The sequence below is a fragment of the Triturus cristatus genome, chromosome 11, assembly GCF_964204655.1.
Source record: "Triturus cristatus chromosome 11, aTriCri1.1, whole genome shotgun sequence".
Classification (NCBI taxonomy): Eukaryota; Metazoa; Chordata; class Amphibia; order Caudata; family Salamandridae; genus Triturus; species Triturus cristatus.
The window spans coordinates 822,840,984-822,866,396 of NC_140594.1; the positions used below are offsets into that span (position 1 = coordinate 822,840,984).

At 48.6% G+C, this 25,413-nt stretch overlaps 1 protein-coding gene across 1 annotated transcript in view; it reads right to left on the reverse strand.

Moving 5' to 3' along the window:
- Window positions 1-25,413, reverse strand: part of ADAM9 (ADAM metallopeptidase domain 9) — a 764,238-nt gene that overhangs the window by 23,965 nt on the left and 714,860 nt on the right. The window contains exon 21 of the mRNA XM_085634568.1: window positions 24,977-25,044. Coding sequence (XP_085490694.1) covers window positions 24,977-25,044 — 68 coding nt within the window. The remainder of the gene's footprint in view (window positions 1-24,976; window positions 25,045-25,413) is intronic.

Here is a 25,413-nt window from a genome sequence, read left to right on the forward strand (position 1 = left end):
AAAGGACAAATCCAATGAGGTCAGAAAAAACAAGACCTGGCATGAGAAGAAGATGTCAGATGGCATGGCATGGCAACAGTCTTTGTTGAGGATGTTAGTATTTTTGTTAATTAACAACAGGGACCCATATGACTTTCAAGAGGAATTGGCTTTCCCGGTTACAGCATGACGTTAATGATCAATCCTTCGTGCAAGGTGGATGGATGCTGGCCTGAAGCAGGAACCTCCTCAAACACAGGCAGGCTATTATAAAAATGCCTATGTATGTTTTATTAAAAAAGGAAAATCAGCTCAGTCATTTCCTTAGGCACTGCCGTGATTTCTGTCATCGAGATGGGCTTGGTGGGGTTTTCTCTGTTTTCCAATCAAGTTAAGGCTACACTGTGTCTAGATAATCAGTCACTCCTTCTCTGAAGTCTACAAAATGTGAAGAACAAAGCTTCTGAAGGTTAACAATATATCTAATGTATCATTTGTCCGTATCCATTCATCCAGTTCCATGCACACAATATCGCTAGCAGACCAAGGGGTCCAGATCAGTCAGGCCAGGCTGTTACTGGGATGTTCATCATCTTTGAAGACAGAGTTTCACTAAATTCCAATAATGCAGCGTGCAACCCCTGGAGTACTGAATTGTCTCTGGTCAACAAATGCCGTCTCTCCAAATTTTAGAGAGTAGACATTCAGTGTATCCCTGATTGACTTTAGCATGCCTGTCTTCAAAGTTATCAAAACCTTCTAGTGTATACCTTGAAAGCCTCCCAGATCATGTAAGTACTATGAGTATACCCAGACATGGGTCCCTCGCTCATTGTTACAGGACTCAAACTCTTTCTCAATGACAATGCCTATCTAACTAGGTACCGGAACCAGTCTGGGATTGCTTTTCTTCCCATCTAGAGAGAACTGGACCTGGCAGGATGTGCTGGACTGTTTGCAGGATAAAACTCAATTGCTTTTGGCTAGTGTCTGTCTAAAGCGGTACAGTGAGCAAAAAAAAAATTACAAAAAACACAATGGACTGGAATGTGGTCCTTAGCGATCTTCAATGGCTGAGATTAATTGAAACATTCCTTCCATCACTTAGCTTGTTTACACTTATTAGTTAGTTTGTTTACAGAAAAGAGGTATAGCATATTAGACTGTCCAGACTGCTGTCTCTGATTATAAACATGTACTGACATTGGAGACAGAATGAAATGAATGAGAGCTGGTGCTTAAATGTTAACTGGTTAGCAGACAAAATAATGGTGAACTCGCTTAGGGTAGCATTTTCCTTTACATGCAAGAGGATGAGACAAAATGAATGGGTTCACCGCAGGACACACCCGAAAATCGATAGTGGGGGTCTGGATGATTGAGTTAGCTGCCTTATAAAACAGAGAGAGGAAACTTTTGAGAATGCAGCTTATGTAGAGGTTACAGATATAAGTGATTCCTGGTTGTACGCCACAATATCAAAATCAATATCAACCTACTCATAAAACAACACCACAATATTAACTACCAACGTATCGTAAATATAAGCAAATATAGAGAAGAACAAGTTACTTACTTTTGATAATGCTCTTTCTGGTGGATACTCTAACCACAGATTCCTCACCTTTGGAATATCCTTCATGCGCCAGAGTGGATCTGAAAGTTTTCTTAGCTGCGTGTTGACTTTGTTCTGCCCAGGAAGTGATACAGCGAGGCAGCATATAAGTGTGCTGATATCAGTTTCTTGCGTGACTCCACGCACTCGCATGTGGAGTACAAAATTAAGTGTGTAGACTTCTAAGTTGGGGCCTGTTTAGATGGTAAAAAGAGACCATACCACAGAAATGGGGGGAGGGATGGGAGTGAGAAATCTGCGGTTAGATAGATCCACCAGCAGGAGCATTATACAAAGTAAGTAACTTGTTGTTCAGATGTGGCCTTCTAATAGCAGACTCCTCACCTTTAGAATAGTTACCAAAGCAGTACCTGCTGAAGTGGAGGGTTTGTTGAATAAGCTCAGTCCAAAAAGTCCTGCAGGACCCTTTGGATGAGGTGTTCTTCTAGTCCGCCCAGTCTGCCAAGGCAGTAGTAATTTATGAATGTCTGCAAAATGCCAGTCGTGACATGCCTGACAGATGTCAAGGACAGGCACTCTGCGTGCCAAAGCAGTAGTAGCACCCTTGGCTTTGCTAGAATGGGCCCTCATTTCTTCAAGAGGCTGCTTCTTGGCCAATATGTAGCAGATCGTAATGCAGAGGACCACCTCCCACCTTGACAGAGTCTATTTCTACACAAGCTTGCTTTTGTTTGCTTCCACATACCCCACAAAAAACTGATTGTACATCTGATGGTTTTTGGTGAAATCAATGTAAAAGCTTAAGGATTTTGGAATTCAGTTGATGGAGTCTCTCCTCCTCTTTTGAGGGGAGAGACGGAGCAAAGAACGCTGGGAGGGCAATGGATTGCCCAGCGTGAAAAGAAATCAGAACTTTTTGCAAAACTGCTGCACTTATCCCTCAACACTAGCTTGTCTGGAAAAGGGGTAGTGTACGGTTACAGCATGGAGAGGGCCTACAGTCCACTCATGAGACAAACTTGAAGTGACAGCAGTGAGGAATACAGTTTTGAAAGTCAGAAGAAGCAGCAAGCAGCTATGCATTGGCTCAAAGAGTAAGAACATCAGGACCAAACTGAGATCCCACTGTGGCATCACAAACAGCTTGGGAGAGAGGATGTATGTTAAACCTTTAATAAATTGCAAACAACAGGTAACTTAATTAAGGACAGATGGTTAAGTAAACACAAAAGGGCCAACATAAAAAACCTTCACAGTGCCCGCTGCAAGATCTTGCTGGGTAAAAGGACAAAACAAACAATAAAAATCCAACAATTTGGCTTCCAAAGGGTCTGAGTTGCAGACTCCACACAGGCCACAAACTTGTCTCAGGGCCTGGCACAAACAGACTTCGAAGACGGGCCTCAGGGAGTAAGGATGACATCCACATCTTCAAGTGGTATATTAAATGCATTCAATAGCCACCGTTCAATCTTTATGTATGTAAGTGTAAATTGTGCAGGTTCAGGTGCTGAACCCTGCCCCGCTGCTGGGGCAGGAGATCCAACCCAAAGCGGAAGCCTGATAGCAGGACAGATGCTCATACCCAGAAGTTATTGCCGCAATACTCTCCTGGCCCATTCTTGAGCCGCTAGGATGAATTTGGTAAGGTCGATCTTGATCTTCGGAAATCAGGGCAAGAAAGGCAGCAGCAGAAAGGCGCACGAGTCCCATGCTTCACTCTAGCCTAAATGCATCTCCTAGCGAGAGTGTTCTTGGGAACTCCAACGTGCAGCGGTTTGACACGTCTCTTTCTCAATTGAGATGAAAAGATCCAGCCAAGGTTCTCCTCACCGTCAGAAGATGCCTTGTGCTACCACTAGGTGCAATCGCTACACATGATCTCCAGCCATAAGCGGCTGAGCTCCTCCATCCTAACGTTTAAAGATCCCGCCAGCTGTTTCACGACTAGGGAAATGCCCTGACACTCCAGCCAACTTCAGAAACGCTGAGCCTCTTGGCAGAGGCCCTCCTTCCACCCTTCTTGTTGCAGTACCACATGGCAGAGATGTTGTCTGTGACCAGCCTTCAGGTTTTGGTCAGCAGAAATGCCTTTAACGCTAGGGGCTAACATAGTTATGTGGAGCATGTTTCCGCTGGAGGCCAGAACCCTTTGATATCCACCTCTCCCAGATAGCCTCCCCAACCCAGCAATGACGCCTCTGCATAGGAATCAAGCATGACTTCAGATCGTGGAACAAGAACCCCAATGATGTCAGGAGGTTTGCCATCACTTGGGGGTGGTCTATGACTGACTATGGCAAGCCTGCTTTCAACAACCAGTTGTTGAGGTATGGAAAAAACGATATCTCCAACCTCCTAAGATAGGTGGCAACCACTGCAATAACCTTTGTGAACATCGGCGCTTGTAAGGCAGAAGGGGAGCACAGCAAACTGAAAATGTCCTTGGCTAACCTTTAACCACAGGTAACATCTGTGAGACTACAAGACAGGGAAGTGAAACCATGCGTCCTGTAGATCCAAGGCTACCACCCAGTCACCAGGATCCAGGACAGACCTGGGCCAGTGTGAACATTTTGAATATGTCCTTCTGCAGAAAGGCATTAGAGCGCAAAGATCTAAAATAGGAGAAATGCCTCCATCCGTTGCCAGAATGAGGAAATAGCAGGAGTAACAACCCACCCCTACTTCAGAGCTTGGCACCCTCTTGATCGCTCCTTTGGAGATTCAAACTCACAACTCTTACATTAAAATGAGTACTGGTTCCTGATGCTGGCCACTACTAGGTCACACGATTTATGGGCTTCTTTAGAACTCTACTTGGCAGCGCAATCTGCAAGGAGGCACGAGGGGGATGAACTGGCTACATAGCGCAAGGAAGAACAGATGTGGGAATCTAAAAGGAGATGTGAGAACAGCCTGACCGGACCTGGGGATGCCGGGGGCCTTAATTCCTGGCTTGTCCGCTGAGATTTACTAGTGGCAGGAGGATACGTGGGCCCATATCGAATTTATCCACAAACCCAAACGTATTAATGTATGATGTACGTAGTACATGCATATATGTACCTGTTTTACCATTAAAACTAATAAAAAGACATATAAAAAACACCTCTTGCAGTAAACTGAGTACGTGATCCTCTGACACCAACTCTGATGTGGACGGAAGATGTTGTGGGTCGGAAAGAAATGGGAGGGCATAGCCTTGCTTGATGATTTGGAGGACCCATCTGTCGGATGTGATGGACTGCTACCTGGGAGAAAATATTGAATCCTACCTCAGACAGTGTTCGTGTGCGGCTAAGAGCAGGCTCAAGTTGCTTGGAGGCTGATTCTACATGTGACGGGGACTTACAGGCACATGCATCATCATAGGGTTGTGCGATTCCTTAATAGCGATTATTAAGGAATCGCAATTAAGGAATAGCAAAACCCTATGCATGTAGGAATCGCTAAAGAAATAGCGATTCCCACAAATTCCTTAATTGCGACTAGCAAATTGCGAGTCACAATTAAGGAATGTCTTCCCATTCATTCCTATGGGCCTCCAGGCCCATAGGAATGAATTAGAGATTGCGGGAGCAATTTGCGAGTACCAGTAGGTACTCGCAAATTGCTCCCGCAATTTCCATGGTGCAAGGGTGTCAAAATGACACCCTATTGCACCCATGTATGTGAACTCTGCACAAATGTTGCATACACACATGCTCTAAGGGCATGTGTGTGGGCAACATGAAACTTATTAAAATGCAAATAAGTGCATTTTTCTAAGTTTTCGCAAATTACCATGAGGTCCAGCCTCATGGTAATTTGCTCACGCTAATAGCGAAATCGCTATTTTGGAAACTGTAATGCATTGCATTTAAGGAATCTCAATTAGGGATTCCTTAAATGCAATCGCTATTTAAGAAATCACAATAATTTGCGATTTCTTAAATTGCGAGTGGCAAGTTGTTTCATGCATCGCAAAAGCTATTTTTGCGATCGCAAACGGCCGATTTTTGCGATTCGCGCCGTTTGCGATCGCAAATAGCTTTGATGCATGTGCCTGTTAGAAACTTGGTGATCATTGAGACTTGCATGTTATCTACCTGATCTTCATCCCCGAAAGGGACTGAGGTGAATGAAGTGGAGGTGGGATGCCTCGTGCTGGGTATACTCTAAACCTTTGGAGTAAACCAGAAGGACCAGACCTGAAGTTGGGAATTGTCTGGCAGGGGTCAAAATGCCTAAAGAGTGTGCCATGAAGCACAGCTTGTGCCATGAACCACAGCTTTTCTTGAAGTGCTCCAGGGCTAAATCAGCTTTTCTGCAAAAAAGTTGAGATCCATCAGAAGGCATATCCATGAGGTATGCCTGCACATCTCCGGAAAAGCCTGTGGAGCTCATCTGTGCATGACGACAAAGCACCACACTTGTGGTGACTGCTTGCCCCCAAAAGTCGGTAATATCGAGGACAGCCTAAATTGCATATTTGCCCGCATCCTGACCATTCTGAATGGTTTGAGATTAAAAAAAATCCCTAAACTCCTCCAGGACCATCAGAAAGATATTGCTGGCCATGTCCCAGAGGAAAAGCGCCTAACGGCGAAGGACCCAACCGGCAGTGGCTGACATCAAAACTATGCTGGCTAAAGAGAACACCCATTTCCCAAATGCCTCAATTCTTTTCGACTCCCTGTCTGCGAGGGTATTGGTGAATGAATTAGGATTCCTCTTGCTGGTGGAAGCTTGGTACACCAAACTCTAAAAAGGGAGTCAGTTAGTGCTTCATGGAACGGTAGGAATTAGGGGCTCAGAAGATGATGTCCCAGCCTGAAAAACTTCAGTAATGACATTTGCTTTAACCTCAACAAAAAGAAGTGTAAATCCAGGACATCAGCATCAAGTCCAATAACAATGGCAATGGTAGCACTCTCTGCTGTTGCGGGATGGGGATTAGGGGGGACATCAACCCTGTATCAGGGGAAGTATCAAGCCCACTGGCCTCCTGTAAACCTGCTGTGGGGGTAATCATCTCATCACCTCCAAGTGGTGGCAAGCTGGTTAGAGTAGGAACCTAAAAGCTGGTGGAGCAACTAAAAGCTCCATGGCAGCAGAAGTGATTTGTCTTAATCAGTCTGAATGAGAACTGGATGCGCTGGAGTCGAGGTGAAGTGAGACCTCGGTTAGGGACGAGATGCATCTGGCTCGTGGTCGGACACCGGAGTCAACCCTGGATCCACCTCCGGCACTGGTGATATCAGGATTGGCATCAATGAAGAAGGGACTGATGCAGATCTTGGATCAGGAATGATAGCCAGCACTGTAATCAGTATGGAACCCGAGACAGGTTTTAGGAGATCGGATAGTGCAGAGGAAGGATCTGCTGGTGGGAGCCCGATTGGAGGCCACTGTGAATCTTTAGAGCCAAAGGTGCAGAGGGAGCTGGAAGAGTGCCAAAAATAAGCAGCAGCCTCTCTAAAATCCTCGACCTGCTGTAGTAAGTGTAAGGTGCCTCATATCTTGTCTCCAGAAGTGGACTAGGGAGTGGTATACCCTTGGCATGGCCTATAATTGGTACAGCATCTGATTATGTCAGAATGATAGTCACACTTTTACTGTGACGAAACAAGTCTTGGTTCACTCAATTTTTCTGATGAATAAAGGAAGAAGAAAACTAAAAAACAAAAACTTACCCATTTGCACAGAAAGTGTCATCACTGAATTTCCCATCTTCCATCTGCACAGAAAGTTACATCACTGGAACATCCATTATCCATCTGCACAGGAAGTGACATCACTGGTTTCCTGCCCACTCAATCAATCAATCAATAAATTTGTAAAGCGCGCTACTCACCCGGAGGGTCTCAAGGTGCTGGGGGAAGGGGGGTCCGCTACTGCTCGAACAGCCATGTCTTGAGATGTTTCCTGAAGGAGAGGTGGTCTTGGGTGAGGCGGAGGTGGATGGGGAGGGAGTTCCATGTCTTGGCTGCCAGGTAGGAGAACGATCTTCCTCCCATGGTGGCTCTTCGAATGCGTGGAACGACGGCGAGGGCGTGGCTGGCCGATCGTAGCTGGCGGGTGGGAGTGTAGAAGGTCAGGCGGTTGTTGAGGTACCTGGGGCCCAGGTTGTGGAGGGCTTTGTGTGCGTGGGTGAGGAGTCGGAACGTGATTCTCTTGCTGACCGGGAGCCAGTGAAGGTCTTTCAGGTGTCCGGAGATGTGGCTGTGTCGGGGGATGTCTAGGATGAGTCGTGCGGAGGCGTTCTGGATGCGTTGGGAGTCTTTTCTGTAGTTTGGCTGTGGTTCCGGTGTAGAGGGTGTTGCCGTAGTCCAAACGGCTGGTGACGAGTGCCTGGGTGACCGTCTTCCTGGTTTCGGTGGGGATCCATCGGAAGATCTTTTGGAGCATGCGAAGGATGTTGAAGCATGATGATGAGACGGCGTTGACTTGTCTGGTCATCAAGAGGGAGGAGTCCAGGATGAAGCCCAGGTTGCCTGCGTGGTCCGTTGGTCTGGGGGCGCTGCCCAGGGCGGGGGGCCACCAGGAGTCATCCCAGGCAGAGGGTGATGGTCCGAGGATGAGGACTTCTGTTTTGTCGGAGTTAAGTTTCAGGCGGCTGTTTGTCATCCACTCGGCTACGTCTTTCATCCCTTCGTGTAGGTTGGTTCTGGCGGTGGCTGGGTCATTGGTGAGGGAGAGGATCAGCTGGGTGTCGTCGGCATAGGAGATGATGTTGAGGTTGTGTCGGCGTGCGATGGCTGCGAGGGGGCTCATGTAGACGTTGAAGAGGGTGGGGCTGAGTGATGATCCTTGTGGTACGCCGCAGATGACTTCGGTGGCCTCGGATCTGAATGGGGGGTGGCGAACTCTCTGGGTTCTTCCGGCGAGGAATGAGATGATCCACTCCAGGGCCTTCTCTTGGATTCCGATGTTGCGGAAGGCGCTGCACCAGGGTGCGGTGGCAGACAGTATCGAATGCTGCGGAGAGGTCTAGGAGGATGAGGGCCGCTGTTTCCCCGTTGCGAGCAGGGTTCGGATGTCATCAGTGGCTGCGATGAGGGCGGTCTCGGTGCTGTGGTTGGCTCTGAAGCCGGACTGCGAGTGGTCGAGGGATCCGTTCGTCTCGAGGAAGGTGGCGAGTTGTTTGCTGACGGTCTTCTCGATGACTTTGGCAGGGAACGGGAGGAGCGAGATGGGGCGGTAGTTCTTGAGGTCGGTGGGGTCTGCTGACGGTTTCTTCAGGAGGGCGCTGAGTTCGGCATGCTTCCAGCTCTCCGGGAAGGTGGCGGTGTTGAAGGAGCAGTTGATGATGTCCCGGAGTTGGGGTGCGATGACAGAGTCGGCCTTGTTGAAGATGTGGTGGGGGCATGGGTCGGTTGGAGATCCGGAGTGGATGGTGTTCATCATGCGGATGGTGTCTTCGGTGCTGACCGGGGTCCAGGCGCGGAGGGTGATGGTGGGGGGCGTCGGTTCGGTGGTTGGGTGCGTGGTCTGTGTGCCGATGCTGTTGTGTATGTCGGCGATCTTGCGGTGAAAGAACTATGCCAGTGAGTTGCAGAGGTCTTGTGAGGGAGTGATGTCGTTGTTTTCGGCGCTGGGGTTGGAGAGCTCTTTGATGATGTTGAAGAGTTCCTTGCTGTTGTGTGCGTTGTTGTCTAGTCGTTCCTTGAATGCTGTCTTCTTGGTGGTGTGGATCAGCTGGTGGTGTTTGCAGGAGGCGTGCTTGAGGGTGTTCATGTTGTCCGTAGTCGGGTATTTTCGCCAGGCTTTCTCGAGGGTGCGGCAGTTCTTCTTGGAGTTCTTGAGGTCGTCGTTGAACCAGGGGGCTGTCTTGCTTTTGGTCCTGTTGGGATGGTTTTTCAGGGGTGCGAGGTCGTTGGCGCAGTTGGTGATCCACTGTGAGAGGTTGTTGGCTGCTTGGTTGGGGTCCGTTGAGCTGGCGGGGGGGTTCTGGCTCAGTGCTGTGGAGAGCTGGTCGGAGGTGATCTTGTTCCAGCTCCTGCGGGGAGCCTGTTGCTGGTGGTGGTGAGTCGTGGTTCTTCTGAAGCTGAAGTGGACGCAGCTGTGGTCTGTCCAGTGGAGTCCGGTGGAGTGGCTGAAGGAGATGTGCTTGCTGGAGGAGAAGACTGGGTCAAGCGTGTGTCCGGCGTAATGTGTGGGGGTGTTCACCAGTTGCTTGAGTCTGAGGTTGGCGAGGTTGTCCAGCAGGATGGTGGTGTTGTTGTCGCTGTTGTTCTCCAGGTGGAAGTTGAGGTCCCCTAGGAGGATGTAGTCAGCGGATGGTAGGGCGTGTGGGCTGATGGAGTCAGCGATGTCTTCACTGAATTGTGTGCGGGGTCCTGGGGGTCTGTAGATGAGGGTGTCTCTGAGTGTGGTCTTGGGGTCGGTGTGGATCTGGAAGTGAAGATGTTCGGCGGCTGTGAGGGTGTCGTCGGAGTTGGTCGTGATGCGGATGGTGTTCTTGTGGACGATGGCGATGCCTCCTCCAGTCTGGTTGATGCGGTCCCTCCGGGTGATCTTGTATCCGTCCGGGATGGCGATGGCGATGTCGGGCGCTGAGGAGGCGTTCATCCATGTTTCCGTGAGGAAGGCGACGTCTGGAGATGTGGTGTCGAGCAGGTTCCAGAGTTCCACGGCGTGTCTGTGGACGGAGCGGGTGTTGAGCAGGATGCACTTCAGGTGGTTGCTGCTGGTACTTGGCTTGGCGGGTGTAGTGCGGGTCCGGATGCAGGAGAATTTGCAGGACTGGCAGGTGAAGGGTCCGTGGGTGCGTCTTGGGGCGGCGCGGCAGCAGCCGGGGATTCGGCCGGTGTTGAGTGCGATGAGAGTGGCGGCGTTGTAGGTCTGGCGGGTGGGCTGGCATCTGCGGGGGCCAGGGGGTCTGGCGCTGGGCGCGGTCCAAGCGCGGACAGGCGCAGACGGGCTTGCCTTAGGCGCGCCAGCGGCGCGCCCGCTGCGCGCGGCCGCTGCGCGGCCTCCATATGAGTGGGAGAGGGAGGGAGGAGCAGCTGGGAGGTGGGAGCGGGGCGGCCAATGGGGTGAGAGTGGGCGGAGCTACGGGACGCGGTGGCGGGAAGCGGGTAGCGAGGGACGGGAACAGAAGAGAAAGGGGGCACCACTGGGCAACGAAATACAAAATACAGAATACACAGGTACAACGAGGGCACAAGGAGGCAAAAGGGAGTCACAAATGAAGGCAGGCACTCACACGGGTACAAATGAGAAGAGGGGCACTGGCACTCGGCAGGCAGTCAGGTCTTTAAGCAGCGGCAAGCGTCACACAGGGGGCTGCGTGGCGGTGAGGGGAGCGACCTGCCTGGTGAACAGGGTCAAAGGTCGCTCTCTCTACCGCTGCGCGGCCTCCATATGAGTGGGAGAGGGAGGGAGGAGCAGCTGGGAGGTGGGAGCGGGGTGGCCAATGGGGTGAGAGTGGGCGGAGCTACGGGACCCGGTGGCGGGAAGCGGGCAGCGAGGGACGGGAACAGAAGAGAAAGGGGGCACCACTGGGCAACGAAATACAAAATACAGAATACACAGGTACAACGAGGGCACAAGGAGGCAAAAGGGAGTCACAAATGAAGGCAGGCACTCACACGGGTACAAAAGAGAAGGGGGGCACTGGCACTCGGCAGGCAGTCAGGTCTTTAAGCAGCGGCAAGCGTCACACAGGGGGCTGCGTGGCGGTGAGGGGAGCGACCTGCCTGGTGAACAGGGTCAGAGGTCGCTCTCTCCACTGTAATCTTATCCCTCCTTCCAGGACCTATTTAATGGTGGCCGCAGTGGGGCGCACACTGCTGGCGCACCAAAGGCAAGCCCATCAGCACCCCTTTGCCACTTGTGCTAGGGACCTAGGTTCTCCCTCTAATCACCATTCACCTGCTGCGTGCCTCCATACTTTAAACCCCATCCGCCGCTCGCCGCACTTCCGCCACACCACACAAAATGGAAGAAGTGTTCACATGTGCCTCCTGCAAGTTCTTATGCACTGTCCCACAACCCTACACCCACCACTTCCGCATCAACAGCACACCACTTGCTCACATTTACACAAATTAGCCACCAGCTCATACACACTAAAGACCATGCAAACAACACGCCACACGCGCATGCATGATCTTCCCACCTGCTCACCGAACACACTACGAAGATATGGAACTGCACGACTATCTTCCGAAAATGCTCTTTCTCACGGAAACATGGTTACACCCAACCTCCGAAACGAACAATGCAAGTCATCATCACCGTCTAAAAGATTGTTAAGAAAAACCATCAGCACAAGCACGGAGGTGGAGTTGCCATCATATTCAAAGAAAACCTCAGATGCACCACCTACACGGACACCACTAACAGCTACATAGAACACCTCACGTTCAAGATACGCATCACTGACAACTTCTCCCAGGGTGGAACCCTCGTATACAAACCACCAGGAACCCACACCAATTTTGCACCTTCATCCTGCTTGGAGACCTTAACTTTCACCTAGAAGGCTGCACCGACCCAAACTCTACAGCTCTTCTAGAAAATCTCTGAAACCTTGGCCCCACTGAGCAAGTTACAAAACCTACCCTCACTGCTGGCCACCTATTGGTACCAATTTTCCCCTCAATCAACAACATCACTGTCAGAAACTGAGTATCTATGAGCTAGACAGACCAAGACCTCATCAGTTTCAGTATAACCACCCCATACCATCACAGACCTACCATCACTGGAACCGCGTGCCGCAGCTGGAAAAGCATCTCAGAAGAGGAGTGGCCTTATGACCTCTCCATGCACTGGCCCGAGCACACTAGCGACTTGCTGAAAGCCATCAAAATCTTCTACAGCTCAACACTGGTTTTGCCACAGCGTGACTACGAGTCCCGGGGATCTTTTCTGCACTTGGAGAGGGCAGAGGAGGTGGGCCCCTCCTCTTCTGTCATCACACCCTAGCGCTATGAAGCGCCATCTGGAATGCTGCAACGCAGGACACAAGCCTTGCTGCAGCAGGACTTTGAGTCCCAGTGATCTTTTCTGTACTAGTCATCAAGCCGTCACACTATAAAGCACATTCTGAACTCTGGCAGAGCGGGATGTGCACGGGTGGCACCCAGGCAAAGCCTGGGCCAAGGGCAGGCCTCTCCACCCATCATCGCCTGGAAGAGGCTGGGCTGAGCAACCCCTATGCTGGCTGCATATATTTATTTGTATCAACTACTATTTTATTCATAGGTTTTTTTAGGCCATAAAAAGGATCTAATTGACTGCATTGGACCTTATCGCTCATGGATTTCTTAGAGGTGAAACGTATAGTTATGAGGGCTTGCCCTCCCACCATGGTAAAGAGAAAGGCAGCCTAACTCTCACAGGGGTTTACTAAATTGAAAAGAACTACAAAACATGCTTCCCAAAACTGTACAGCAAAAGCTATAGGAACTCTAATTGAAGAGGTTGAAACATTGCTGAATCTCCAAAAGGTCCCCAAACCATCCTGCAGCTTACCTAGGGTACCAAAAATGTTTGTAAATATTTGTACAAACAATAACCCAAAAAATCCAACAGGCACCATAGATCTTGCTATTTCGTCTAACACACATATGGAAAATACACAAACATTACACACAGAATGCGGTTCACAAATAATGACCCAACCTCCAGCTGGTCTTAGTCTAAATATATAGCATGTAGTAATAGATACGCTCCTTCAGCTAGCAATGACACTGCCCAGATAGAAACTGTAGCTCACAAGGGCACTGATGAACAAGCTGTAATCACTGGACAAGTAAAAAAAAAAAAAAAAAAACCTTTACTCAAAGCAGAGGTATCAGAGCTTAAGACCATGCTAAAATAATCTAAGTAAAGAGTCGGCAAGGAAACTACTTAACTCCTTAAGTGAAGACCTACATGCGAATAATCACATAGAAGACTCAGGCCAACTACTTCCACCTAAACCCACCTCACAAAAATATATTAAGCCGGCAGGGAAATGATTTGAGCAAAGGAATAGAAAATGCCCTGAACAGAGCGCCAATGGATCTAACTTTTACAGGAAACATGGCAACTAGTTTCTCTAGGAGATCCACCTGGACAAATACCCATAATAAAGATGGGTCTAGGCCTAATCAAATAGGGTGGATTCACTGGGACCACCATCTCAAATACACCTCGGAACATCGCCCCGTATAAAAGGGTGGGATAGTATATATGATAAATGTCCCTAAACGTCTCCCTCAGGCTAGCAAAGACAAAAAGTCACTGATCAACAAGGTTATCTTCTGGGTAGGTTATCTTCTGGGTAAGAAACACTTGACAGTGTTACTTACGGATTCGTTCAGACATTGTAACTGGCAGACGTTCACAGGGTCTAGATTGCCATGTCTACATGAAGCCATAGATGTTCATGCACTGTCCGAAAACAGCACTGTCATTCAACTTAAATATAAAACCCCAATTAAGATCACACATAAAATAACTGAATCCAATATTCAATCGCACCAGAAAAACGCTGATAATGGTTGTGACCAAGGCACAACCCAACTTGACATGACGAGCACAGGGCAATGCTTGCAGGGGATAGTAACTGGGGATGATCCATTGCACATTCAACATTTATTTCAATAGCAAAACTAGATATTACTTGTAGATCAGTTGCTTTGCCCTCTCAGGCAGAGAAACCGTGGGAACTAAACAGTCCTCCTAGGCAAAGTACAATGGGAAAGGTTGAGGCACATGTTAGGTCAAATGTGAACATCCTGTCATGGAATGCTGCCTGTTTGAAAGCCAAACTCAGTGATCAGGAGTGGGGCAATTGTGGATCCATTTAATGTATGCCACTTTTAAGAGATATGGCTATTGACTCCAGTTTATAGATCGGCATTATATCATTTACCATAGAGGCATCTCATAAACAAGTAGGTCGACCAGCAAGGGGACTATTAATCTGGGTAAGCATTGCATTGGCTTGTAAATTTAAGCAGTTACCATTAATTTGATGGATTTACTGGCTCGAACGTTAGCTGCAGGCAAGTCATTAAGACTATTCAATATCTCCAATTGAAGCACCAGTAAACATATCGAATCAGACATTTTACGTAAGTGGAGACTTATTCCTACTGATTCCGATATTTACCCAGTAATCACAGTGGGGGTTTTTAATTCCACATTTGAACCATTAGATGACTTATTGTCCCTATCAGAACAAGAGGATTAGATGCTAGGTATAGCTGCACTAGAAATTCCACCCTTTAAAGGTTGGACTGCTACTGCTCTACAGCTGGACAGTCTGACCTTATCCTATGGCCTTAGGGAATCTAATGAGCGGACGAAATCAGATAGATTGGGGGCTTACACTTATAACAGAATTTGCTCCACAGGTTGGATTGCTTACATCATGATCAGTGCAGTCCAATTGTCCTCCTGGGTAGCCATGGCAGTAATAGAGAGAATGGATAGTGATCATAACACACTTCATACATCAATAGCTGGATCACCACATGCACCCATACCCTAACTCCCCTCAAGCATAACCCAAGCGCAACCCAAAGGCTAGAGCAGACCACAGGCCAGCTGGTACACACAGGAACTCAGGCTGACAAAATGCCACCTCAAACTGGAGTGCGAATGGAGAACAAGTCAAGACAATGCAGATAAAGACATCTTCAAATCAGCCCTTAGAATCTACCATCAACAGATATGGAACACCAAGTTCACAGCTCCTGCAGGTTATATTAATGCCAATGCTAATAGCAGCAAGGAAATCTTTGTCATCATCAACATTTTCACAGCACCTCCTGCCGCCTCCAGCGACATCACCTCCTCACTAGACTATGCACAAAGCTCTCTGGATTTTTCTGTAACAAAATCACCTCAATACTCATGGCAGATGAATTAACCCTTCACCAAAGGACTCCTACTAATTAACGAAGAACTAACACCCATCCTGCTCTCTGCTGAATCTGCTCCTTTTTAACGGACAGAACACAGCTGTCATCCTGGCACCTTACTCCTCTGAAGCTAACATACTTATCTGAGGAGTGTTTCAAGGCTCAGTGCTCTACCCCACCCTCTTCAATGAATACATGATCCCTCTGGCCAATGTCAACTGTGTACACAACATCAACATCCTTTCCTACGCAGACAACACTCAACTCAAACTCTCCCTTTCAAACAAGACCCCAAACACAAGAAACAAGTTCACCACTTGCATGACCAAAGTCACTAACTGGATGAAAGCCAACTGTCTTGAGTTCAACAGTGAGAAGACAAAAGTAGTGATCTTCAGAAAGAAAACCTCACCCATGGACTCCAACTGGTGGCTGGCCAAACTGGGACCTACACCCAGAACCCACGTTAAGACCTTTGGAATAATCATCAACAGCAAACTGGACATCACCACACAAGTCAACTACATCACTGCATCCTTCTTCCACATCTTCAAGATGCTGAGGAAGATCCTCAATTGACTCCCTGGCTACACTAGAAAAACTGTCACTCTTGCCGTAGTCACCGGCACACAGTGAGCACCCTCCACACTGGGATCACCAAGAAACTCACTAGAAGACTACAAACCATCTAGAACTCAGCAGCCAGACTGTTCCTCAACCTCCCACACAGAACTCAAATCACACCACTGGCTCCATAGACACAAACATGCTCAATTTAAAAACACAAAAAACACACACACACACCCATCCCCCACTACACAACACAATCCCCCCACTTATCTGAATTGTCGCATCGTCTTCCACCAACCATACAGACCCCTCCGCTCCGCAGGACTCTTACTCGCACACATTCCACGCACTCACAGAACCAGATCAGAAGGACGGGCATTCTCTTACATTGGTCCTAAAGCTTGGATCGACCTCCCTCTCCACATCAGAGCCTTCTCCTATCTTCTTATATTCTGCAAGAAGCTGCAGACTTGGCTTTTTAATTAACAAACCTACCAGAGGTAGGGTTAGGCACACTCACCTGCTCAGCGCTAGGATACCCTTGCGGGGTGGTAGTGCCTTTACAAATACACATAATATAATATAACATTGGACTTCACATGAATGACTGTCTTTATTGGGAGAGCGGGAAAAACTTGCAGGCACATGCATCAAAGGGAAAACCGGTCGCAAACGGGCAGATTCTCAGAATCTGCCCCTTTGCGACCGGTATTTTTGTATTTGGGATGCATCATCCCAAATGCAAAAATCGCAATTTAAGGAATCTCTAAATTGCGATTACTTAAATTGCGATTGCATTTAAGGAATCCCAAATTGAGATTCCTTAAATGCAATGCATTAAAGTAAAAAAAATTGCGATTTCGCTAATAGGGGGAGCAAATTACCATGAAGTTGAACTTCATGGTAATTTGCAAAAACTTTAAAAAATGCACTTTTGTGCATTTTTCAAAGTTTCATACTGCGCACACACATGCCCTTAGAGCATGTGTGTGCAACATATGTGCACAGATTAATTTCAGGGGTGCAATAGGGTGTCATTTTGACACCATTGCACCCTTAAAATTGCATGAGCAATTTGCGAGTACCAACTGGTACTCGCAAATTGCTCATGCAATCTCCAATTTATTCCGGACGGCATTCCTTAATGGCGACTCGCAATTTGTGAGTCGCAATTAAGGAATGTTTAGGAATCGCTATTTTTATAGCGATTCCTACATGCATAGGCTTTTGCAATTCCTTAATTGTGATTCCTTAACAATTGCAATTAAGGAATCGCAAAAGTCTACGTTGATGCATGTGCATGTAAATGACTGTTAGAAATGGGGATCTCTAGTTGGCAGTGGCTGGCGCCAATGTCCAAATAGGGACGCTTCTTCCTAAGTCAGAGTAAGGGGGCTACACCCTTTGATAACCCCTGCTCAACCCTGTGGTAACGTAGCACGAGCAGACAGGCCTATCTCAGAGGCAGTTTGGAAGCATTTATGACCATACACAATAACACAGTGACGACACTACAAAGGGACACCACACAAGTAGTTATAGAAAAATAAGTATCTTTATATAGGCTTAAAACTCGGCTCAAAAGCGATCAAGAAGCCACAATGCACGTAAATATGAATTCCCTTAAGAAGCAATAAAAGCAATCAAAAGCGTGTGAAACAAACTAAGTTTGAGGCCAGGGTCTACGTGACCCGGTGATGCACAATGTACCTGAAGTTTAAAGGGGCATGGCACGCAGCCCCGTGAGGGAGCCGCGATGATGACAGGCGGACTCGCAGCGGCCACAGCTTCCAGCTGCGGCGGTCCGTGGCGTGCGCTCACGATGATCCTGAGACGATGATTATAGGCAGACACTCAGTAGCACAGCTCCTCAGCTGCAGCGGGCCACAGTCGCGTTAGTGATGATTCTCGTAACAAAGGCAAATGCGGGTTCTCAGCAGAAACAGCTCCTCAGCTCCGCGGCAAAAGCTCTTTGGCTGCAGCGGCCCACAATAGCGATAGCGATGATTGTTGTAGCACGGACAAGTGCGGGCTCTCAGCGGCAACAGCTCCTCGGCTGCAGCGGCCCACAATAGCGATAGCGATGATTCTTGTAGCACAAGCAAATGCAGGCTCTCAGCGGCAGACGCTCCTCAGCTGCGGCGGCCCACAATAATGATGATTCTCGTAGCACAGGCAAATGCGGGCTCTCAGCGGCAACAGCTCCTTGGCTGCAGCGGCCCACAATAGCGATAGTGAGGATTCTTGTAGCACAGGCAAATGCGGGCTCTCAGCAGCAACAGCTCTTCCGCTGCAGCGGCCCACAATAGCGATAGCGATAGCGATGATTGTTGTAGCACGGACAAATGCGGGCTCTCGGCGGCAACAGCTCCTCGGCTGCAGCGGCCCACAAAAGCGATAGCGATGATTCTTGTAGCACAAGGAAATGCGGGCTCTCAGCGGCAGAAGCTCCTCAGCTGCGGCGGCCCGCAATAGTGATAGCGATGATTCTCAGCCCGCGTTCCCCGCAGTCGACTCAGAGGCTCTGGAATTTGACACAAACCTCACCTGCGAGTAGAATCCCCCTCAATAGGAATTCAGAAGGCTGATGAGTGAAGTCTAATGTCCCTGAGACTTCGGCAGAAAGCAAGCTCAAATCAGGCCCTTGGGTAGTTGCTTCAGCAAGATAGATCGAAGTTTCAAAGTCGTTTCCCTCTAGTTACAAGGACAGAGGTTCGTCTTGATATCCAGAAGTAACACACCATGTAGAGGTTTTTGCACAGATATTTATACCCCAAAAGTCTTAGTTCTCAAAAGTCACAAGTCACGGAACCAGCCAGAACCAGTTCGGTGTGGTCCTGAAGCACTTTGTTTACAAGGCTGCATCCTGCCTTTCAGGAAGAGGGGGTCTGCCATCAGACGCACAGTGGGGGGTGAAGCCATCATCAGTGGCGAATAGATCTAACCAAGGTTCTGCCCACTGCTGAAAGAGACCTTGCACCACCTCCGAGTGAAGACGCCATTCGTGATCCAACATGCACCTTCGGCTGAGTTCGTCTGCCCTGGCGTTCAGGTTACCTGCCAGGTGTTGAACCACCAAGGAAATGCCTTGACTTTCCAGCCACATCCAGAGACGTACAGCCTCCTAACATAGAGTCCACAACCCCACCCCGCCCTGTTTGTTGCAGTACCACATGGTGGTGGTGTTGTCTGTGAACACCTGCACTACTCTCCCCTTGACAGAGGGAAGGAATGCTTTGAGCTCCAATAGGTTGATATGGAGCGTGGACTCCGCCGGAGACCAGAGGCCTCTGATCTCCGCCTCTCCCATGTGGCCGCCCCGTCCCAGGAGGGACGCGTCCATCACTACTGTGTGCTCCGGTTGGGGAAGGGAGAGGGATCTGCCGCTGACCCAACGCTGGTTCGTGAGCCACCACTGCAAGTCCTGTGCAGTGCCCTCCGAGATCTGGACATAGTCAGACAGGTTCCCCCGATGCTGCGTCCACTGGAACTTTGGGTCCCACTGCAGAGCCCGCATATGCCATCTGGCATTATCGATCAGTAGGATGCAGGAGACCATGCGGCCCAGCAGCCTCAGGGTCTTCCTGACCGAAACCCAGGACCAGGGCCGAAAGATCATAGCCCGAATGTCCCGAACTCCCTGTTCGGGAGGATAAACCCGAAACTGCGCCGTATCCAGAACTGCTCCGATGAAGAGGAGCTTCTGAGAGGGAATCAGGTGCGACTTTGGCACGTTGATGGAAAACCCCAGCAAATACAGGAGGTCGGCCGTAGTCTGGAGGTGGGAGACGACTGCTTCGGGCGAGCCCGCCTTTAACAGCCAGTCGTGGAGATGGGGGAAGACTGAAACCCCTGATCTGCGCAGATCAGCTGTGACCACCGCCATCACTTTTGTGAACACCCGAGGGGCGCTGGTAAGGCCGAAAGAGAGCACGGTGAACTGAAAGTGCTTGTGGTCCACCATGAACCATAGGTAACGCCGGTGGGCTGGCAGGATGGGGATATGAAAATAAGCATCATGCAAGTCCAACGCTACCAGCCAGTCTTGCGGGTCTAGGGCAGACAAGACCTGAGCAAGCGTGAGCATCTTGAACTTCTCCTTCCGGAGGAAGCGATTGACGTTCCAGAGGTCTAAGATAGGACGCAGACCTTTGTCCTTCTTCGGAACCAAGAAGTAGTGGGAGTAACAACCACAACCTACTTCTGGCATCGGAACGCGCTCAATGGCCCCCTTGGCCAAGAGGGCCGTAACTTCCTGCTGGAGAATTGCCAAGTGTTCCCCGAAAATGCAGTGGTACTGAGGTGGCATGGGTGGAGGGGTAGATTCTAAGGGAAGGGAGTAGCCCCTGCGGACTATTTGCAGAACCCACCTGTCCGAGGTTATGGAGCGCCAGTAGGGAAGGTGATGGCGAATCCTGCCACCCACTGGCGTCAGGTGGGCCTGAAACACCGGACTAGGAAGGTTTAGAGGCGGCGGCGACAGGGGAGGTGGTGAACTGACCCGTCCGCTGTCTCCGGGATCCACCGCAGCGGGTCCCACATCTGCGGCTTTGCTGAGACTGTGGCTGCGCAGCCTTGTGGGTCTGAAAAGAACGTGCCTGGGCGCCCCGACCTTGACCTCGAAAGGACGGAAAAGCGGATCACGAGGAAGTACGCGTGGTGGCGAGACCCAAGGACTGGGCCGTAGCCCGAAAGTCCTTAAAGCCAGCAGTTCTGTGCCAAGCATAACGACAGAGCGCCACAGTTGTGGAAAGTGCCCTAACGAGAGAATCGGCCGTGTCAAGCCCACAACGAATAGTACATTTTGCAGCATCTCTCCCTTCGATAATGGCTTGGGAGAGAACCGCCCGTGCTTCCACACGGCATTGAGGTAGTACCTGTGCCACAGCTTCCCACACAGAATGGGAATAGCGGCCTAGCAGGCACACAGTATTCACTGCCCACAACCCAGAGCTGGCAGATGTGAAAATCTTTTTCCCAAATTGCTCCCGTTTCCTAGATTCCTTGTCCGGAGGAGCAGAAGGGAACGCACTTGGCGAGGCAGAAGCCTGGACAACCAGACTCTCAGGTGTCGGGTGTTGTGTGAGAAAGCTGGGATCGCCCGGTGGCGCGCTACACCCTTGTCTACCGGAACTCCTGTGTTAGGTTTGATCCAAGTGTCCAACAGGATATCAGTAAGCGCTTCATTAAAGGGAAGTAACGGCTCCACAGAGGAGGACTGCGGCTGCAGGACCTCAGTCAGGAGATTAGGCACAGAAGGGAGCTCGAGGTTAAGAGCCTCAGCTGCACTACACAACACCACCGAAAAAGTCCCAACCTCCTCCGTGTCCACGGAAGAAGGGGACAGAGTACCAGGGTTTGGAGAGAAATCCAGATCCACTGGACCCTCCACATCGCCTTCCCATTCAGGCTCATCCTCGAGGATCCTCAGACCCCTCCTAGTACTCCCCTTCGTCCACCGGTTGCTGAAGAGGTCGGGAAGGAAGAGGTGCCCTGGGAAATGGTATAAACTCTCCTCCAAGAAATGGAATGGGAGGGTAAGATACCTGTCCCGGGTCAGCACCGTCCGGCATCACCGGCGGCGCTGCGCCCAGCACCGAAGCTGCATCCAGGGCCGACGCCTAGGCCAGAGCCGGCGCCGAGGCCGGAGCAGACGCTGGAGCCGAGGCGCCGCAGGGTATGGTGCCGGCGTAGCCGAGGCCAGAGGCGGCTGCACAGAGGCAAACCTTTCCGACGGAGCCGCGGGGCCCGAAGGAGCTCCGGAGGGACCCGGCGGGGCAAACAAATTGTGCAAGGCCGACATGAAGGCCTGCACCTCGTCCGTAGTCGCGTGCGGGCCCGGAAAGAGTGGATAGGCCACAGGCATCAACGGAGGCTCCAACGGAGCTGCGGGGGAGTCACCGCCCGCCCCCTCCACCGCGTCCCGCAACCGGTGAGGGGTAGAGGAAGAGCGAAGTCGCTTCTTCGACTTTTTATGGCGCCTAGACCTACCTGTACCCGATTCCGACGAGCGATGCTGATGGCTCCGCGACCGGTCCCTCATCCTCCCACGGGAGCGGGACCTCGATCGGCGTGGAACCGATTGTCGGACCGTCAACAACTTTCGGGAACGCTCCCGCAAAGCTTTCGGCGCCATGGCCCGACAATCGGGGCATGCCTCGGGGTCATGGGCGTGCCCGAAGCAGAAGAGACACAAGTCATGAGGGTCCGATACCGACATGTTTTGAAGGCAGGCCCTACAGGACTTAAACTCGGGCATCCCTATTGCACCAGGAGTCAAGTACACGACAAAACAAGTTGTCAGAATCCAAGTTAAAACTTTTAACTAGGGGTACCGCTCTTTCTCGGATCTGCGCTGCTGCATGGAAAAAGAAAGAACTAACGTCAGCGCGTATGGGCGAGTCTAAGTAGCTCTGATGACGTCATCTCGGCGGCTACGATGCCAGTGACGTACATGGAGCCGTATCACGACGTCTACCGACGTGCACGGGGTACTGCTGATGAAAACTTTCCAGATCCAGTCTGACACCTGGGGATATTCTAAGGTAAGGAATCTATCACTAACGTGTCTCTTTCAGATAGAGAAACAGCAATTCTGTTAGACACAAGGGATCAAAAGACAAAACATAAATGCACTGATTAAAGAGGAAAGCAAAAAATTGTTAGCAACGTAATGCTTCCTCACATAAAGCTTTATCTAGGAACACTTTCTAATTGTGATGAACCTTTCTCTTTCCTTATCCTGCGTGACATGCGTGTGGAAAATATTATGTCAGAGATTGAGTAAATGCTTGGGGCAATGGAAGTATATTCCACTTCATGATCTTTTTGATATATCTTAGAGTATTTGGAAGGTGCAAACCTAACCATCTTAAACCTCCCTTGCTTTCACAAACTGTGAACACTTTTAGACCTAATGATCTACAGGTCTCATTTGCAACAGTGACCATAATGGATTCCTTCTCACTATGTATACTTGAGGGAATGAACTCCAGAGAGACTGTAACTTTGGTGGTCAAAGGTTTCAGTGTGCTGCTGCCTCACTATATTGTCCCCATTTAAGATGACAGTCAAACGTTTTGATTCATACAGGCTTGGAAGGGTAAACTGTCAGAAGAAGGTGGTGGTGGTACCACTAGAACAACTACCAGCGACCTCAAAAGCTACAAACACCTCTGCACCACTCCACAACCAGCTTTGCTTCGGGAACTACTTAACAGACAGCAGAAACAGAAACAATGTTATGTCATGTGTCCACTTTACTATGCAAAATAAGGGGACCCCCTCTGCGCAAAAACGTTTAAGGTCAGGGAGAAGAGGGGAAGGCAATAATACTATCAGAAAAATCTCCCACATGACCTATATTTCTTTTATCCAAAAGAAAATGAATTACGCGTAGGCTAAGATCTTTCTGGTCGCCTTCATGTTGAGCCCGTGAAAACCTTGTTTCTGTGGACTGAAGCACTTCGGGACTGAGACCAATATTCCGTACGTAGCATTTAATCGTGATGAGGCCAGTATAATATTGTATGAATTATAGACTCCACGGAAGTGAATCTTTGAGGATACATTGTTCCCTCGATAATATATTTGCATTGATGCCTCAACCAATAGACAGCGTATGAGAGAATAATTTGAATCCGACCACAGCTTCTAGAAAAAGATTTTTTATACTCAATAACAGAACTTTGTTGGAGCAATAGTGGTAGTATCCCCTGGGTTAGCGAGATTGGTTTGATTTCTGGATGGTCCTGAAGAAGGTGGCGTTATCCATTCTCCTAGCCACCGAAACGTGTCGACCTATGCTGTTCAGATCCTGCTGTTTGCAGTTGCTCTAAATGGTTGTGGAGACTCAAAATAATCTTTTGTCCCTACCCTCCAGATATATGTTTCAGTGAATGCAGTATGAGTGGTATGAGAGTAGCTGAGAAGGTATGTATGTGAGACAGTTTTGATTGAATGGTTGTTTCTCTTGATCTCTCTACCCGGGGGCCCTAGATGTTGACATATGAATATGTCATGTCATTAGATTGCAAAATTGTGTGTAATTACTGATGAAATGGATTTTATATGAAAAAAGATGTAAAAGAAAGTATAAAAATAATTTTGATAAAATAAAGAAAAAGAATAAATGATGTAAAGATTCATAAATATGGTTATGTTCCTGAATTTTGTTATTGCTTAAATCTATCTCAGCCAATGTGTAATTCCTTTTCTTTTGAATAAAAGAAATATAGGTCACGTGGGAGCTTTTTCTGATAGTAATGTGACCACTGTACTGCTAAGCATATCTCATTTACAAAATATTAAAAACGTTATCTGCTTCAGAACATTAAATGTTTGTATTTTACTTTTTTTTAACAGAGGCTGCTGCGGTGTCTGATTGTAAGTCTTCCATGCTTTGGATTTGTCCATTTAAAGGCTGATGCATTCTCCTAATATAACCTGATTTCAAGCACCATCTGCAGGGTAAGGGGGCATAAAATATTTGAAAGCCCTCTTTTGTATTGGAATAAATACTCCAGGGCTGAGCTTTTTCTGGCAAGAAAAAAAGTTGCCTTATCTTTGGCAAATACACATTTCAGATTTTGATTTTTTCTCTTCAACTTTTTACAACTACTTAATAATTACTGTATGTCCAAAGATCTTTCTAAATCCCACTGCTAAGAAATAAAATTGGTTGAGCTTCATAGTAATCCACCTTTAAATTTATTTGACTTTTCAATTTAATGTAAGAAGGTGATATTCTGATTTAAAGCAAAAATAGACTATAACAAGCGCAGACAGGCAATAATGAAAATGTGTTCCATAAGTATTGCAGCTGTCTTGCCTGTACAAATGTCTCACAGTTTTGTAAGAGAATAAACAGGTTTGCAAATGTATTGTAAACATTCACCATATGCTTCAACAATTGATCAAGAGACTACTTTCATTCCAGTTAAAGTACATCTGAAATGTAAAAGTTCACCGCAAGCAAGTAAATGTAATTCTGATTACAGACCTCGATGGTATGTGTTGAGGCTGCCGGACCATGTATGTTGGCACTGCAAACCTGTTCGGTGTAGCAGCCTATAAAAACAAAATAAATTATATTTCAATATATATGTGTTACACATTTGAAAGTACAACTGAGTTTAATAAGAACAATAGTTACTTACCTGTAATCTGTGGTTCTCTAGTATTGGTGTCTTTCATAGATTCACATGCCTGAATCATTCTCCGTCGTCGGAGTGGGAGTCCCACGGTACATAGAAAGCAATAATCATGCATATAATAACCAAAAAACCTTGGTAACCTGAAACCAGGAAGTAAAGTAGCCTAAGCTACAAGGAAAAAACTTCCACACCTATGACTATCACAGTCATTATGTACAGTCCAAACTGCAGCCAATCAGGCGACAGCATCCACCAGAATGTTCTCCTCAGAGGCTCAGGCTCT